This window comes from Dipodomys ordii, unplaced genomic scaffold, assembly GCF_000151885.1.
Source record: "Dipodomys ordii isolate 6190 unplaced genomic scaffold, Dord_2.0 Scaffold35, whole genome shotgun sequence".
Classification (NCBI taxonomy): domain Eukaryota; kingdom Metazoa; phylum Chordata; class Mammalia; order Rodentia; family Heteromyidae; genus Dipodomys; species Dipodomys ordii.
The window spans coordinates 7,917,344-7,932,109 of NW_012267251.1; the positions used below are offsets into that span (position 1 = coordinate 7,917,344).

Sequence of the window (14,766 nt, forward strand, 5' to 3'; positions counted from 1 at the left end):
AGTGGTCATTAGTGGGGAGGCAGGCGGGGGGAGGGATTGACTGGCAGGAGGTAAACCCCGGCACTGAGCCCACGGCTGCTCTGACCCCACTCTCCCCATCGCTGGCAGGATGCTAACCTTCTCTAACAATGTGGAGCCCGCCAATGGCTTCCTGGTCCGTTATCTGCGGAGGAAGTTGGTAGAGTCTGACAGCGACATCAATGCCAACAAGGAAGAGCTGCTCCGGGTGCTGGACTGGGTGCCCAAGCTGTGGTATCACCTCCACACCTTCCTAGAGAAGCACAGCACCTCGGACTTCCTCATAGGTACTGGGGCCCAGCCCTCGGGAGGACTGCTCCCTTTGCTTACCAAGACTGCAAGCCTTGGGGCTTTGGACCTGAAAATACTTAAGTACTTAACATGAACTCAAGGCCTATATGGTTCTGTCCCTTAGCTTATTTTGCTCAAGGCTGGCACTCTACCACTTGAACCACAGCTTAACTTCATGACTGGCTCCCGCTCCCCCTCTCCCCCCTTTTTGGTGGTGGAGATAAGAATCTCACAGTCTGCCTAGGCTGGCTTTGAACCATCCTCAGATCTCAGCCTCTTGTATCGCTAGGTGTAAGCCACTGGCACCCAGGTTTAAGGTGCTTTTTTAACATAGCTGGAATTGGGAAAATCACTTCAGCCATCAGAAAGCTATATCCAGGCTCACCCCTGTAGTGCTATGTGGGAGACTGAGATGGGAGAAGCACTTGAGCTGATTATTTCAGAGTCAGCATAAGGAGACACCTCCATATGAAAAAAAGGAGGAAGAGGAGGAGATGGGTGCAGTGGTGCATGCCTATAACCTGCTTGGGATCAAGGGGCTCGTTGTTTGGGGCCAACCCAGGCAGAAAGGTAGCAATGAACTCTTGGCTGTCACAATCAACAAGCCCATCCTGTTGGTGTATATCGTGGACCCAGTCATGCAAAAGACAGACGTAGGAGGGTCTCAGTCTGAAGCCAGCCCCAGGCAAAAATGTGAGGCTCTATATGAAAAAGAGGTAAATGCAAAAAAGAGCTGGGAGGTATGGCTTAAGTATTAGAGCACCTGCCTAACAAATGGGTGGTCCTGAGTTCAAAACTTAGTACCACAAAACAAGAAAAAGAAGAAATGGGCTAGGGCTGAAGGTCAGTAGTAGAGTGCTTGCCTAACATCTCCAAGGCCCTGGAGGTGGTGGGGGTAGTTGGGGTGGAAGGACTCTAATCCCTCCCTCGTTTTCACATGTGATTAATGAGATAAAGGAGGGAATTAAGAAGCTTGCCTACTCCCTAGACTCGCTTCTGCTTGTGCGGGATCATAGACACCAGGCAGTCAGCACCCAGGGGTCTTCACCACTTCCCGTTCCCTCTGCTGCTTTGTATAGCCCACCCTCTGCCTGGTACTAAGGTGTAAGAGAGGCACAAGACTGGGGAGATGGAATCTTCTCAGCCTTCATCTTGGCTTTCTGCTCTTCCCTAGGCCCTTGCTTCTTCTTATCCTGTCCCATTGGCATCGAGGACTTCCGGACCTGGTTCATTGACCTATGGAACAACTCTATCATTCCCTACCTACAGGAAGGAGCCAAGGATGGGATCAAGGTGAGCCCTCCTCTCTGACTCCACGCCAAGCCCAAGATCAGGCTGTCATGGCTAACAAAGTAGAAACAATTTTGAATCTAAAGCATGGAACTTACTGGGATTAGATAGGCTCATTTTCTTTTAAAAAATAAATAAATACATAAATAAATAAATAAAAAGTAGAGCAAGGCATGAGATAGGTGAGGCTGCTTTCCACTCAGCAGTTCTGCCTCTGGAATGTTCTCTCCAAGCCTAAGTTCAATTAAAGCCACTCTGTTAGGGCGATAGCAAATACTAAAATAAGCTGAAAATGAAGGAAAACCTAATTATCTCTTAGCTACTTACTGACTTCTGATAAATGAGTTACCTTGGCCAAAGTTAAACAGTTTTTAATGTAAGAAGGGGTGATAAATTCTGTTCTAACTAAAGCACTGTGTTATTTGGAAGACAAAATAAAATATATGAATGTATTTATTTGGGATATACTAGAGTTTGAACAGAGGACCTCAACCTTGCTAAACAGGGACCCTACTACCTGAGCTATACACACCAGCCCTGAAGAGACTTTTTTTGGTATGCCAGTCCTGGGGCTTGAACTTAGGATCTGGACACCATTTCTGAGCTTTTTGCTCAAGGCTAGTTAGCACTTTGCCAGTTGAGCCACAGCTCCACTTTCTTTAGCTACTTGGGAAGCTGAGACAGGATACATTGTGCTTATGAGTTCAAGATTAGCCTAGGCAACATAGCGAGACTCCATTTCAAAAAGAAAGACATTTATTATTAAGTATATTTTAAATTGATAGTAAAAAATTATGTCAATGGAATCAGGTGTTGGCGTCTTATACCTATAACCCTAGCAACTCTAGAAGCTCAAATCTGGAGGAACACTGTTCAAAGCCAGTCCCGGCAGCCAGACAAAAAAGTCCCTGAGGCTCTATCTCCAATTAACCAGCAAAAACTTGGAGGCATAGCCCAAGTGATAGAGCACCTGCCATGTCTAGCTAGCCAAGAGAACACCAGGCCCTGAGTGTAAACATGGTACTGGAAAAGGAAAAAAAAAAAAGAGAATTATATATCATGAGATGCTATGTGATATTTGAATACATGTATACACTGTGCTAAACATTCCTCCTCAAACATCATTTCTTTATGTTAAAAAACATTCAAAAATCCTTCCAGCTTTTTTTTTTCTGGCCCTGGGACTTGAACTCAGGGCCTGGGCATAGTCCCTGGGCTTCTTTTGCTCAAGGCTAGCACTCTACCATTTGAGCCACAGCACCACTTCTGGCTTTTTCTGTTTATGTAATACTGAGGAATAGAACACAGGGCTCATGCATGCTAGGCAAGCACTCCACCACTAAGCCACATTCCTAGCCCTCTTCTAGTTTTTTCAAATATACTTTATTGTTACTTATAATCACTCCACTGTATAACAGCACGCTGAAGTCTGAATGCTGTGAAACCTTGGCTCTCAGACTCCTGAGTAGCTGGGATTACAGCTTTGTTGCAGTGACTGGTCCTTAGTAGCCATGTGTCATCCATGAAAGTATTTTGTTACTGACATAGATACTTCCTGACAGAGTAAATTTCTATAGATGCCATTTATCAGGCTATCTGAAAATGGATAACATCTTTTATTCATTAAAGTTAAACAAAAATAAAAGGTACTATGTTTAAAATAGAATTTCTGCTTAAAAAGCAAAATTGCAGGGTCATCGGATTGGTACGAGTTAAGGTTTGGGGTGTTTTTTTTTTTGGTTGTTTGTTTGGTGTGGGTCCTGGGACTTGAACTCAGGTTCTGGACACTGTCCCGGAGCTTTTTTGCTCAAGGCTTTACCACTTGAGTAAGTGCTCTGCCACTTAAGTCACAGCTCCACTGTTGGCTTTTTGATAGTTAATTCGAGGTAAAAGTCTCACGGACTTTCCTACCCAGGCTGGCTTTGAACTGTGATACTTAGATCTCTGCCTCCTGCGTAGATAGGATTACAAATGTGAGCCACCAGCACCCAGCAGAAATATTATTTAAGGCTGGGAACATTGCTCAGATTTTTGAAGTTTTATCAGCTCTTTTAAATTATCCTGCAGAATTATTTTTGCCAGTTAATACCAACTTATTTTCCTTGTTGAAAGTTCCACAGCGATCAGAGCCTCTTGTCTTTGCACCTGAGGAGGGACAGTTTTCTGGATATTTGTAGGAACGTTTGGCCTGAGATGTCTAACCAGGGGGTGCCCACCCGCTAATCACACACTTCTGCTTCCCAGGTCCATGGACAGAAAGCTGCTTGGGAGGATCCCGTGGAGTGGGTCCGGGACACTCTTCCTTGGCCATCAGCTCAACAAGACCAATCAAAGCTTTACCACCTTCCCCCACCCACCGTGGGCCCCCACAGCATTGCCTCTCCTCCAGAAGACAGGACTGTCAAAGACAGCACCCCAGGTTCTCTAGACTCAGACCCTCTGGTGAGTAAAAGGCATTCTGATATCAAAAGGCAAGTATTACAGAAGTAAGTGTGTGTGTGTGTGTGTGTGTGTGTGTCCAAAGGAGGACTTTGTGTGTGTGTGTGTGTGTGTGTCCAAAGGAGGACTTGAACTCAAGGCTTGGCTTTTTTTGCTCAAGGCTGGTGCTCTACCACTTGGGCCACACCTCCATTTCTGACTTTTTGCTGATTAATTATAGATAAGAATATCATGGACTAGGGCTGAGAATGTGGCTCAGCAGTACAGTGCTCGCCTAGCATGCATGAAGCCCTGGGTTCAATTCCTCAGTACCACATACATAGAAAAAGCTGGAAGTGGTGCTGTGGCTCAAATGGCAGAGCACAGAGAGGCTACCCTTGAGCACAGAGAGGCTCAAGGACAGTGCCCAGGCCCTGAGTTCAAGCCTCAGGACCAGCGAGAGAGAGAGAGAGACTACCATGGACTTTTTTGTCCGAGCTGGCTTTAAACTGTGAGCCTTGGATCTCAGCCTTCTGAATAGCTGGGATTACAGGTGTGAGCTTCTGATCTCAGCCTCCTGAGTAGCTAGGATTATAGGCAGGAGCCATTGGTGTCTGGCTGGTATTTAGGTTTGATGGAAGGTTTGTGAACTGGGGAGAAACAGGTTTATGATAGCCTGGAGTCTAGCTGTTAGAGACAGATTTCTTCCATTCCTCCCAATATGAGCTGCTTTGCGCAGGGCTCAGTCCCCTTACAGAATGAAAGCAGCAGAGGTGGTCTTGCAGTTCTGGGTATCCCCACCCCACATCCCACATGGTGCTTTGTATTACAGAGATATTCCCAAGTGACACCTTTTACACACAAGATTGAAGCAATTGTCACTGCCATTTTGTGAATCACCTCAACTCCAAGCTGATACTTGCTTAAAAACCAAAGAGCAGACATCTAATCTAAGCTGTTTTATGTTTCTCTTCTGTGATCAGGACCCAGGATCCCAGCTGTCATTAACTCATCTCTTTGCTCCTCTTTAGATGGCCATGTTGCTGAAACTTCAAGAAGCTGCCAACTACATTGAATCTCCAGATCGTGAAACCATCCTGGACCCCAACCTCCAGGCAACTCTCTGAGAGTCTTGCAGTCTGTCACCCCAGACAGCAGAAGGCTGGCATCAGCTTCATTAGCTCCTCCTCTCCCCTCTTCTCTCAGAGCACTAGCTCTCCAGCCCCACAGGAGAGCAGAGGGAGGAGGAGGGCAGGCAGAAGAGCAGGTTCTTGGTGCTGCACCTTTGAGAACTTCTTAGTAGAAATTCATGGGGTGGAGTTTGGAAACTTGTGTCCCCTGGATAAATTTACTGGACTTCTCATGATGATTGGGGCAAAAGATGAATCTAGGTCTTTTCCTTGATTTCTTGTTTCAACTACAAACTCCTGTACTTTCTGGGGAGGGGTTCAGAAGATATCAAAACAAACAAAAAACTGTAGCAGTTCCTAACTGATTCTCAGGAGCAACTCTGAGACAGTCACGTGTGGGGAAATCTGAGGGAGGCAGGAAGTTCTGCAGACTTATGCAGATCCTTCCCAAGTCCATCACCACTGCCAACAATCTTTCCCCCAGAGATCTGGCCCTTGCCCAGAAAAGAAGCATGTGGTTAAAAAAAATGTAAATCAACCTGTAAAAGGTAAAAGGCAATGGAAATGATGAAGCTGGAGAATAGAGGCCCAGTTGCCAAGGTAGAAAAGAGAGCTGTTAGCTCTCACCTTCTAGATGACATCAGGGGACATTGACAAGACAGCTGCCAATCAAAGAAGTCACCGTACTACAAAAGTAACATTTCAGCCTTCAGAGAAAGACTACTAGCTCTGTCTTTCTGCCCTCTAATTTAACATGCATGAGAATCAATAAACCCTACTTTTTAATTTTTTAATTTTCTTTATATATTTTTCCTACCACTTGCCTATTTATTTTCCTCCCTCCCCCCATTTCCTCACATGTCTATGAGATTCTTGGGTTGTTTTGCCAGGGGCTAATTTGGCTTTTCCATGTGGGTTTCCTTTGCTGAACCCAATGCCATCCGATTGACACCAGCCTCATACCTGCCATCTACTACCGTTGGCATCCTTGAGGTATCAAAGATATGAGAGAGACAAGAAATGTTGGACCAGAAATACCAAGAGAGAGGAATTCACCTCCCTTGACTCTACTTTGGAGAAAGCAAATGTTCTACCTGGAAGCTCAATTGCCAAACCCAGACATGACAGCAGATCTACTCTGAACTTCATCAAGGCCTGGAGGAAACCGAGGAAATTAGAAATACTCATCTGCCTTGTGGTCTGTTTGGCTCCCTCTGTTTGGATAGTGGCCACTTGGCCTGAGTAAGTCAAAATTCCCTATCTGGCCCCTTCTTGTTTGTTTTTGACAGTGAATATTTACATATAAGAGACTGGACATTTATGTCTGAATGTAAGTCTTGAGCAGCTTGATTTGGAGGCCAATGTCTGCTTTCTAGAGAGATGGGCAACTCTGGCAGAAGTTGCCCTCTTCCTATTGACCTAGAGATCTGTCAGTCCATGTTCCTTCATTTGACAATTACTTAACTGAATACTTAAAAGGAGCAGTGTGGGAGGAAAAAAAGGCAAGACTTGTACCCTTACATTCACAATTTTATTATCTGGACCTTCCTGACCATCAAAGAAATGTATCTAAAATCTAAGGAGTAAACTGAGAAGACATCTGTGATTAGATGTTCCTATACAACAAGGGCCAGAAGATCTGGGATCGATGAAGTGGAACCTGGCAGACAATGGAATCTTGCTTGTCTGGGGGTGGGCAAGTCTACTTCCTGCCATTTCTGGAAGCCCTCTGGGACCAGATTCCAGACTGAGCTGCCTGCTGGGCTATACAGTTTCAGGGCTGTGTAGATCAGGGATATGTGGATAAGCCTGGGCCTAAGCATTTGCTCTTTAGAGTCTCAAAGTCCTAAGTAGCACAAGACTCTCAGAATCTATCAGCAGAACTTTGGATCGCTGTTCTGCCCCCATCAGGGAGTACATGCATCTTGTCCCTCAAGATGGTCTAAACTGCCCTTCCCCCCACTCTGCAAAGCTTCTGTATTCATCTGGTAGCTTCCAGGTATGACAGGGTCCTCTGTGCTGGAGACTATTATTGCTATTGCTGCTAATTCCATGAACTGTGAAGATCCCCAACCGATTCAGCTGTAAAATATGCAATTCTGTGGTGGAAAGAGGCTGTTCGTTCAAGGATGGTGCTGAAATCACTGCCTTAAGGTCTCTGCTGTGCAGAATGAGGAGGCCCAGAGTTGGCTGTTGTAACATAAAAGGAAGAGAAGATCGGACAGTCCTACTTTGGACCTAGCTAGGCCTCTACTGAACCCTTTCTGAAGCTCCAGTCCTAGGGCAAGGCTCAGACTTCAAATGTCATCTTAACCTGATGGCTGAGTCCTTAACTCTCTTATTTCCTGGTGCTGCCCAGCCAGTGCCTTCTGCCATCAATGTTACTGGCTACTTGAGAAAAAAGAGAGAGAGAGAGAAGGGAAAGCCCCTTCTTCCATTCTAACTGCCTCAGACCGCAGAGAGATTCTTGTCTTTCTGATAACCATGGATACCACCATGAATTTTATTTGCATCCTCAGCAGGTTGATTCTGGAGGCCTCCCCTGATTTTGACTTCGTTTCTATTCCTGGGATCTACCACCTTCTACTCTCAGTTGACTGCTACATTTAGCCCAGGTCTCTAAATTGCTTTCTTGCAGAAAGTATGTTTTCATCTAGTGAAGTGTTATTGATGCCTCAAGCTTCTCCCCCTGGAGCCTAGACCCCATTTTCAGTAGCATATCTGGGCCCTTCACTGTGGGGAATCAGTCATCTCACAAAAGAATCATGGATACATGGCAAGAATAGATGGATGAGCTTCCTCATGGTGCTATAACAACCCCTTGGGATGCTCGTCCATTCTTTACTGCAGCAGTAGACCTGAGCTCCCCTCATTGCCCTACACTTCATGGCAAGGAACAAATCCATGGCATTCTTACTTTCGCACCTGCTTCTTTGTTGAGATTTCTTCTAGGATCCCTCAAAAAAGAAAACTACTGGGCTCCATAGCTAAATTCTTAACACCTCCCCCACCAGGCACCCTCAGAAGAATCCCGCCTATCTAATTCTGGAATCTGTGCTATTTTTTTCCCCTGCATCCCTACCCCATCCCTCAGTTCCATCCTTCACCAAAGTTGTCTCATAAAGAACATGGTTCAGTACCCAACATCAGCCTATCGGGGGAGCCATCAGTCCAGGAGAGACTCCTGAGCAGAGTTCTCATGTCTGGATGAGAAAGAGCAAGAACATCTGTCCAGTGTATTTGTTTCTCAGACTCTACCTAGGCGCTAAAATAAAATACTAGGTAATTGGAAAGCTATAAGGGACCTGATGTCTGTGTGTGTGTGTGTGTGTGTGTGTGTGTGTGTGTGTGTGTCTGTGTGTGTGTGTCTGTGTGTGTGTGTGTGTGTGTGTGAGAAAGAGAGAGAGAGAGAGAGAAAGAGACTGTTTCTGTTTATCACTCATACACATGAACAGTTTGCTGTTTCCTATCTTCTGGGGCTTCATAGAGTACTTTTAGAAAATTTTTGCTATGTGGCAACTCTACGGTGCTTATCTCTGTGCAAATCCTTCTACCAGTGTGTTTCTTATAGTCTAACCATTGGGAAGGTAGAGGCTAGCAAGGAAGAATAGCTAGCTAAATATCTATAGAGAGACCCTAGAAGGAAGTCCTTCTTGATTGGTATACCATATTTTGGTCTTGAATGACTGACTTTCCAACCAACTTCTCTGTACTGAAGGATTTAAGACAAAATACTGATTTTTTCCTCCTTTCATGTTGTGCCTTCCAGTTTTTTCTTGTTTCCAAAAGTCCTAAGTAGATATGATCAAGTCACTTCTTCTAGCTCCTTGAAACAAGTCACACTACTCAACATGATATTTCTTTCCAGTGGTCTGAGAAGTAACTCAATCACCTGTAATATTCCAAGGCATAGGATGAGAAGCTGCTGTGTCTTACCAACACTTCCCATCATCGCCTGAGACAGCATCTATGCATAGCAGCCCAGCACTTAGGTGACATTTGCCTAATTGAGGAGGACTCAGACCTAAAACCAGGATCAAAGAGATACTTCCACAGAACCTTTATTACAAGGTGTTCAGTAGCAAAAGAGTTGTGGTCATCACACATTTAACCCAGGGTTCAAGTGCTGTAGTAAGTCAATTATAGTACCACATCATGCTTGATCCTTTCTTTTCCTTAATCCTGAGCATTAGCTAAGCCCAAAGTTAATAGTAGACCCCATAAGCCAATCCCCATGCCAGAATGAAAAATGTGCTTCTGCTGAAGGTTTACTTACTTGTGATGGATGTGCTGCTGGAATGCAGGTACCCTCTTATTAGGACAGTAGCACCTACTTACAAGTTCTGCTTCATGACTCCATTGAAGAGGCCATAGGTAGTAACAAGATGGTTTTAGGCTAAAGCCCCAGAACACTGCCCTTTATCATTTCATCAGGTTTATATATTCATGAGTCCTCAGTCAACCTGTTCAAGACTATATGAAGCTCTTTCCCTCTGCCCAGTGCACATGTGTGGGCATTTGCTCAGCTGAGCTCTGGAACCAAGTTAAGTACTGCTGGCCATGGATCTAAGAAGGGTAGACTAACTACATTGGTTAGCCTTGAAGCAAAGAAGCCACACTTTAGAAGTTGTAGGGAGACCAACACACTTAACTAAACTCATTGGGTAAACGGTATGGGTCAAATGGTAGAGTGGCTGTATAGCAAGTAGAAGGTCCTGAGTTCAAAACCCCAATAATAAACCTGTTTACACTGAATCTCCCAGTTTGATGTTTTAGCCATTTTTCTTAATGATTAGGCTGTGGAGAATTTTGTGTGGAGGTAGGTCAGGAAAGCAGATGAATTCCTTTCCTTTGTTTATGGCAGAATCTGTGTGCTTGTTAGAAATGAAGTTCTCACCAGGCATGGTTATCCAAATCTGTCATCTCAGCACTGGGGAAGCAAAGGCAGGAAGGTTAGAAGTTTGGTCAGCTTAGGCAACATACCAGGACCCATGTCCCAAAAAAACCAAATATAAATAGATGAATAAAAATCTCAGACCCCACTCCAAATCTACTGAGTCCTAAATTGTAGCAGTGGGGTCTAGCAATTATTTTTACAAACACCTAGGGAATTCCACACATGCCCTAGTTTGAGACTCTGCCCGGTTTTGTTGTTCTGAGGTTTTATGGAGGGGAGGGAGGGTTGGCCAGTTCTGGGGCTTGAACTCTGGGGCTGGGCACTGACTCTGAGCTTTTATACTCAAGGCTGGCACTCTACCACTTGTGTCACAGTTCCACTTCTGGCTTTTTCTGTGATTAGAGATAAGAGTCTCAGCTGGGCACTGGTGGCTCATGCCTATAATCCTAGCTACTCAGGAGGCTGAGATCTGAGGATAGGGGTTCAAAGCCAGCCCTGGCAGGAAAGTCTGTGAAACTCATCTCCAAAAAGCACTCAGAAAATTGTAGTGGGATAGTGCGTGCCTTGAGCTGAATTGCTGGGGGACAGCACCCAGGCCCAAAGTTCAAACCCTACTACCAACAACAACAAAAAAGTTTCATGACCTGCCTGGTGTGACTCTGAACTGAGATCCACTGAGATCCTCAGATCTCCGTTCTCCCAAGTAGCTAGGATTACAAACATTATTAGCCACCAGTGCCCAGAGAGACTCTGTTTTAAAGAGAAAGACAAGTATTGATCTCTGAGGCACCTTAGGATCCAATATAAAATGGTTCTAGGTTGTAAGTCTGATGTTAACAATAAGTTGAAAGGCACTTTTCTCAGACTTCCTTATTTGTTTTGCTTACTTTTAATATAATCGAGGAAACATGTTTCTGGGCAGAAGTTCAGGGAATGATTACATCTTTTCTTTGGTGAGGGCAGCCATCAGAGAAAAAAAATCTCATTTCTGAGATTTCTACCTGACTAAACTTAGGGTCTTTAACAGAGAAGTTTGGAGGTTTCATCCAGATTGCTCTTCTGCTGGATTGTCTTTTCTGAGCCTTTTTCTGATTATTTAATAGAATGGGAAAACTAGACATTATATACATATAATTTGTATTTCCATGACAAAATACCTTCCCAGAAATATACTATCTCCTTTATTTGAGTCGCTGGGTCTGAAAATCTGACCAGAACCTCCTTTCACAAGGCAGCTAATAACTTTAGGGCTCTAGTAAGCCAGGAAGACTCCTGATCCATAGTCTGCTCAGCTCATAGGAGGAGAGACACCCACGCGGTGAGGATATCATTCTGGGCCATGTAAGTCCTTAGGTTTAGTTTTTCCTTTCCCCACACCAGGACCTTGGGTACTCAGAGACAGTAATAGAACAAAATCTTTCTTTAAAAATCTGAAAGGTGCCGGGCGCCGGTGGCTCACGCCTGTAATCCTAGCTACTCAGAAGGCTGAGATCTGAGGATTGTGGTTCAAAGCCAGCCCAGGCAGGAAAGTCTGTGAGACTCTTATCTCCAATAAAGCACTAGAAAACTGGAAGTGGCACTGTGGCTCAAGCGGTAGAGTGTTCACCTTGAGCTGAAGAGTGCAGGGACAGCACCCAAACCCAGAGTTCAAACCCCACGATAGACAAAAAAAAAAAAATCTTAAGGGTGCTGGGAGCTGGCAGCACACAACCTATAATCCTAGCTACTCAGGAGGTTGAGATCTGAGGATCAAGGTTCAAAGCCAGCCCGGGCAGGAACATCCATAAGACTCTTAAAACTCATTAACCACCAGAAAACGAATTGGTGCTGTGGCTCAAGTGCTAGAGTGCTTGCCTTGAGCTGAAGAGCTCAGGGACAGCTCCCAGGCCCAAGTTCAAGCCCTATGACTGCCAAAAATAATCTGAAAGGTGCTTCATAGGTTTTCCAACTCCCAGATGAGCCCATGGAGTTGACTAAGGCCATTTAGCATGAACTGGTTTTGTTTCAAGTGTGTTCAGGTTTTCCCGTGAGCATTGTGTGGAGTAGTGCAGCTCAGCACAAGAGCGCTCAGTCTCCCAAGCTCTGGCACTGGGCTCTTGGGAGAAAGGACTAAAGTCTGAGGAAGGCAAGTATAAAATAATAGTGCTAAAGCCATCTCCAGAAGATAGGTTCCCCACTCCCCACCATTTCCTGTGCCGCACTGCTATTTGTCTGACAAGGAAGGTAGAAGGAAAAAGGTCCATAGGGCAGCTGGTCTCTTGGCTACTGCTAATGTTCTTTTTGTTCAATTTTGTTATTAACAAAGCGTTTGTAAGAAAGCATTTTGCCCTGCTAGCTTCCTTTCTTCCTTCCCCATCTTATTTTAGGTAGCATTGTTTAAACAATGGAGTCTTTCTCAAAAGCATGGCACTCCTCAGGTGGAGGGTGGGCAGGAATTTTCACAAATTTTTTTTAATTTATTAGACACAAATAACCCAAACCAGAGCGTGTATGTGTGTGTGTGTGTGTGTGCGTGCGCGCGCGCGAGTGATTTGACCCTCACTTCTTTCAACCTACTTCCTTTTATATCCAGTGTGTGCAAAAGGCAAAATTAAATCTGGAAAGTAAAGCAATGTATATAGTTGCGGTAACAATCATGAAGAGAGCTGGGATGTCCCCTCAGTGATTCATTTTAAATAACAAATTGGTTGAAAATTAAACTCATGCCTAGGCCAGCTGAAGAGGCCTTCCTCCATCATCATAGAGAGCCCTGCCCTGGGCCCTCTGTCCATCAGGCATGTCTTCTCCTAGCAAGATTCATCTGTTCCATGCCATTTGCGTTTCAATAAAGTTATCTCCTGTATTGTCCACTGGCTTTCTTAGCTCCCTCTCTGTCTGGTTTCTGTCTCCATTTATTTTATGGCTCATTGCTTGATCCGAAAGGAGAAACTTCCATATGTCATTTGCCTAACTCAGAAGCAGCACTCACCTGCTTGGGAAATCTCTGGGCCTCGATTCTTGAGCAGGAGTCTCTCAACATCTTTGGTTGGGAGTTGGGCAGGAGTGGGGGGAGGGGGAGGGTTGTACCTTGCACATTGTAGACAGAGTGTCTGCCAAAATTCAAGGTGCCCTGTCCTAAAGTCAAGGTTCTTGAGTCCTCCCATCCACAATGCCACAAAGTTTGAAAATATGCCAGCTTCTGGCTCTGAGGAAAAGGAAATTAACTCTTCTCCATTCTGTAGTTGCAGGCCCAAGCAGCAGTCTTTTCCCTATGAACGGGTTGTGGTAGGAAAAAGGGGGGGCAGGGAGTGATGGAAGTAATACAAACCACCTCTGTTCTCCTCACATGGGAGGTGGCAAATGTGTTCAGAGCACACCCCACAATAAATCAAGAAGGCATTTTGGAAAAAAATTCTCTGATGAGACGGCTTAATCTTCAGTTATTATCCACTTAGCAGTCTTGGAACTGTCCTAGGAATTGCTCAAACTGGTTTCCTTCCCACTTGGGGATGAGAGCAGTGTTGACTAGAAACCACTTGTAAAGCACTAAGCCTTAACAGCTTACCAAGAGATGGCCTGTTCCTCTGTTCCAACCTCATATGACATCCATCCCTTTGCCATTACAGGCTTGCTCCCCTGTCCTGCAGTTTTAAACCTTTGCTCCAGTACCCTTCACCTGCTTTCCTACGGATTGAGGGTATTATCTCCATAGGGTAGACCACTGTCTACTACCAACCCCAGAGAGCTATACCAAACTATTCTTATCCTCCTCCTATCCTCCCACCTCTCAAAGGACCAGCCATTTCTGGGGGCGGGGGGCGGAGGAGGGGGAGAACCTTAAACGTTCTCAGCTAATAGGATTCAGTCACATAAAAATGATTCTGTGGGGCTGGGAAGGTGGCTCAGTGGTAAAGCGCTTGCCTTGCATGTATGAGGCCCTGGGTTCGATTCCTCAGCACCACATAAGCAAAAAGGAAAACATTCTATGTGGTATAGATCCCCGAATTAAGGAAAAGTGAGCATTTATTTTGTGTGAGAGTGGGTGGGGGCAATTTGAAGTAGATGCTATGTCTGATCCAGACCCTCTCCTGAAGTCCCCTATTACATCCATTTCCACCCCACTTCTCTCTTAACACAGAATCTTATCTTCGAAAGGCCCGCAGAGTTAAACATATATCATGGCCTTTATTCTCAGTGAGCCCGCTAACGCACAGTGAGACTTTGGGGAAGCCACTGACCTCTCTGGGACCCTCCCCCCAACCCACCGATCATTGCCAACACACGTGCAGTTCTCTTCCAGGAGGCAGGGGGCGCTGTCTCAGGAGGCTTAGACCCATGCCACGCCCACCGCGCCTGCGTCCGCTGGTGCGCAGGCGCAGCTTCGCGGATTGGCCGCACGCGGGAGCCGTCATACAGTGGCGGGTCCCGGCCGCGGGGCTCGCGGGCTGCTGGGGGCGGGGGGCGAAGATGGCGGCAGCGGCAGCAGCTGGTACGGCCTCGGGGCTGCCGGGTCCGGTCGCACAGGGGCTGAAGGAGGCGTTGGTGGATACGCTCACCGGGATCCTGTCCCCGGTGCAGGAGGTGCGGGCGGCCGCGGAGGAACAGATCAAGGTGCTGGAGGTGACGGAGGGTGAGTGAGGCGGGACCGTCACGAGGACCGCTGGGACCTGGGCCCCGGACGCACGACTCGCCGGCCGCAGCCGGGGACCCGCAGGCCCAGCGGGAGTCCGAGCCCGCGGAGAC

General features: G+C 46.0%; 2 protein-coding genes across 2 annotated transcripts in view; both read left to right on the forward strand.

Annotated features, from left to right (window-relative positions):
* Positions 1–5,941, forward strand: part of LOC105986538 (neuron navigator 1) — a 147,005-nt gene extending 141,064 nt beyond the window's left edge. The window contains exons 25-28 of the mRNA XM_013017510.1: positions 109–305; positions 1,484–1,602; positions 3,844–4,041; positions 5,049–5,941. Coding sequence (XP_012872964.1) covers positions 109–305; positions 1,484–1,602; positions 3,844–4,041; positions 5,049–5,144 — 610 coding nt within the window. The 3' untranslated portion in view covers positions 5,145–5,941. The remainder of the gene's footprint in view (positions 1–108; positions 306–1,483; positions 1,603–3,843; positions 4,042–5,048) is intronic.
* Positions 5,942–14,489: 8,548 nt separating this feature from the next.
* Ipo9 (importin 9) overlaps positions 14,490–14,766 on the forward strand; it is a 40,303-nt gene continuing 40,026 nt past the window's right edge. Inside the window, 1 exon segment of the mRNA XM_013017493.1 lies at positions 14,490–14,653. Coding sequence (XP_012872947.1) covers positions 14,491–14,653 — 163 coding nt within the window. The 5' untranslated portion in view covers position 14,490.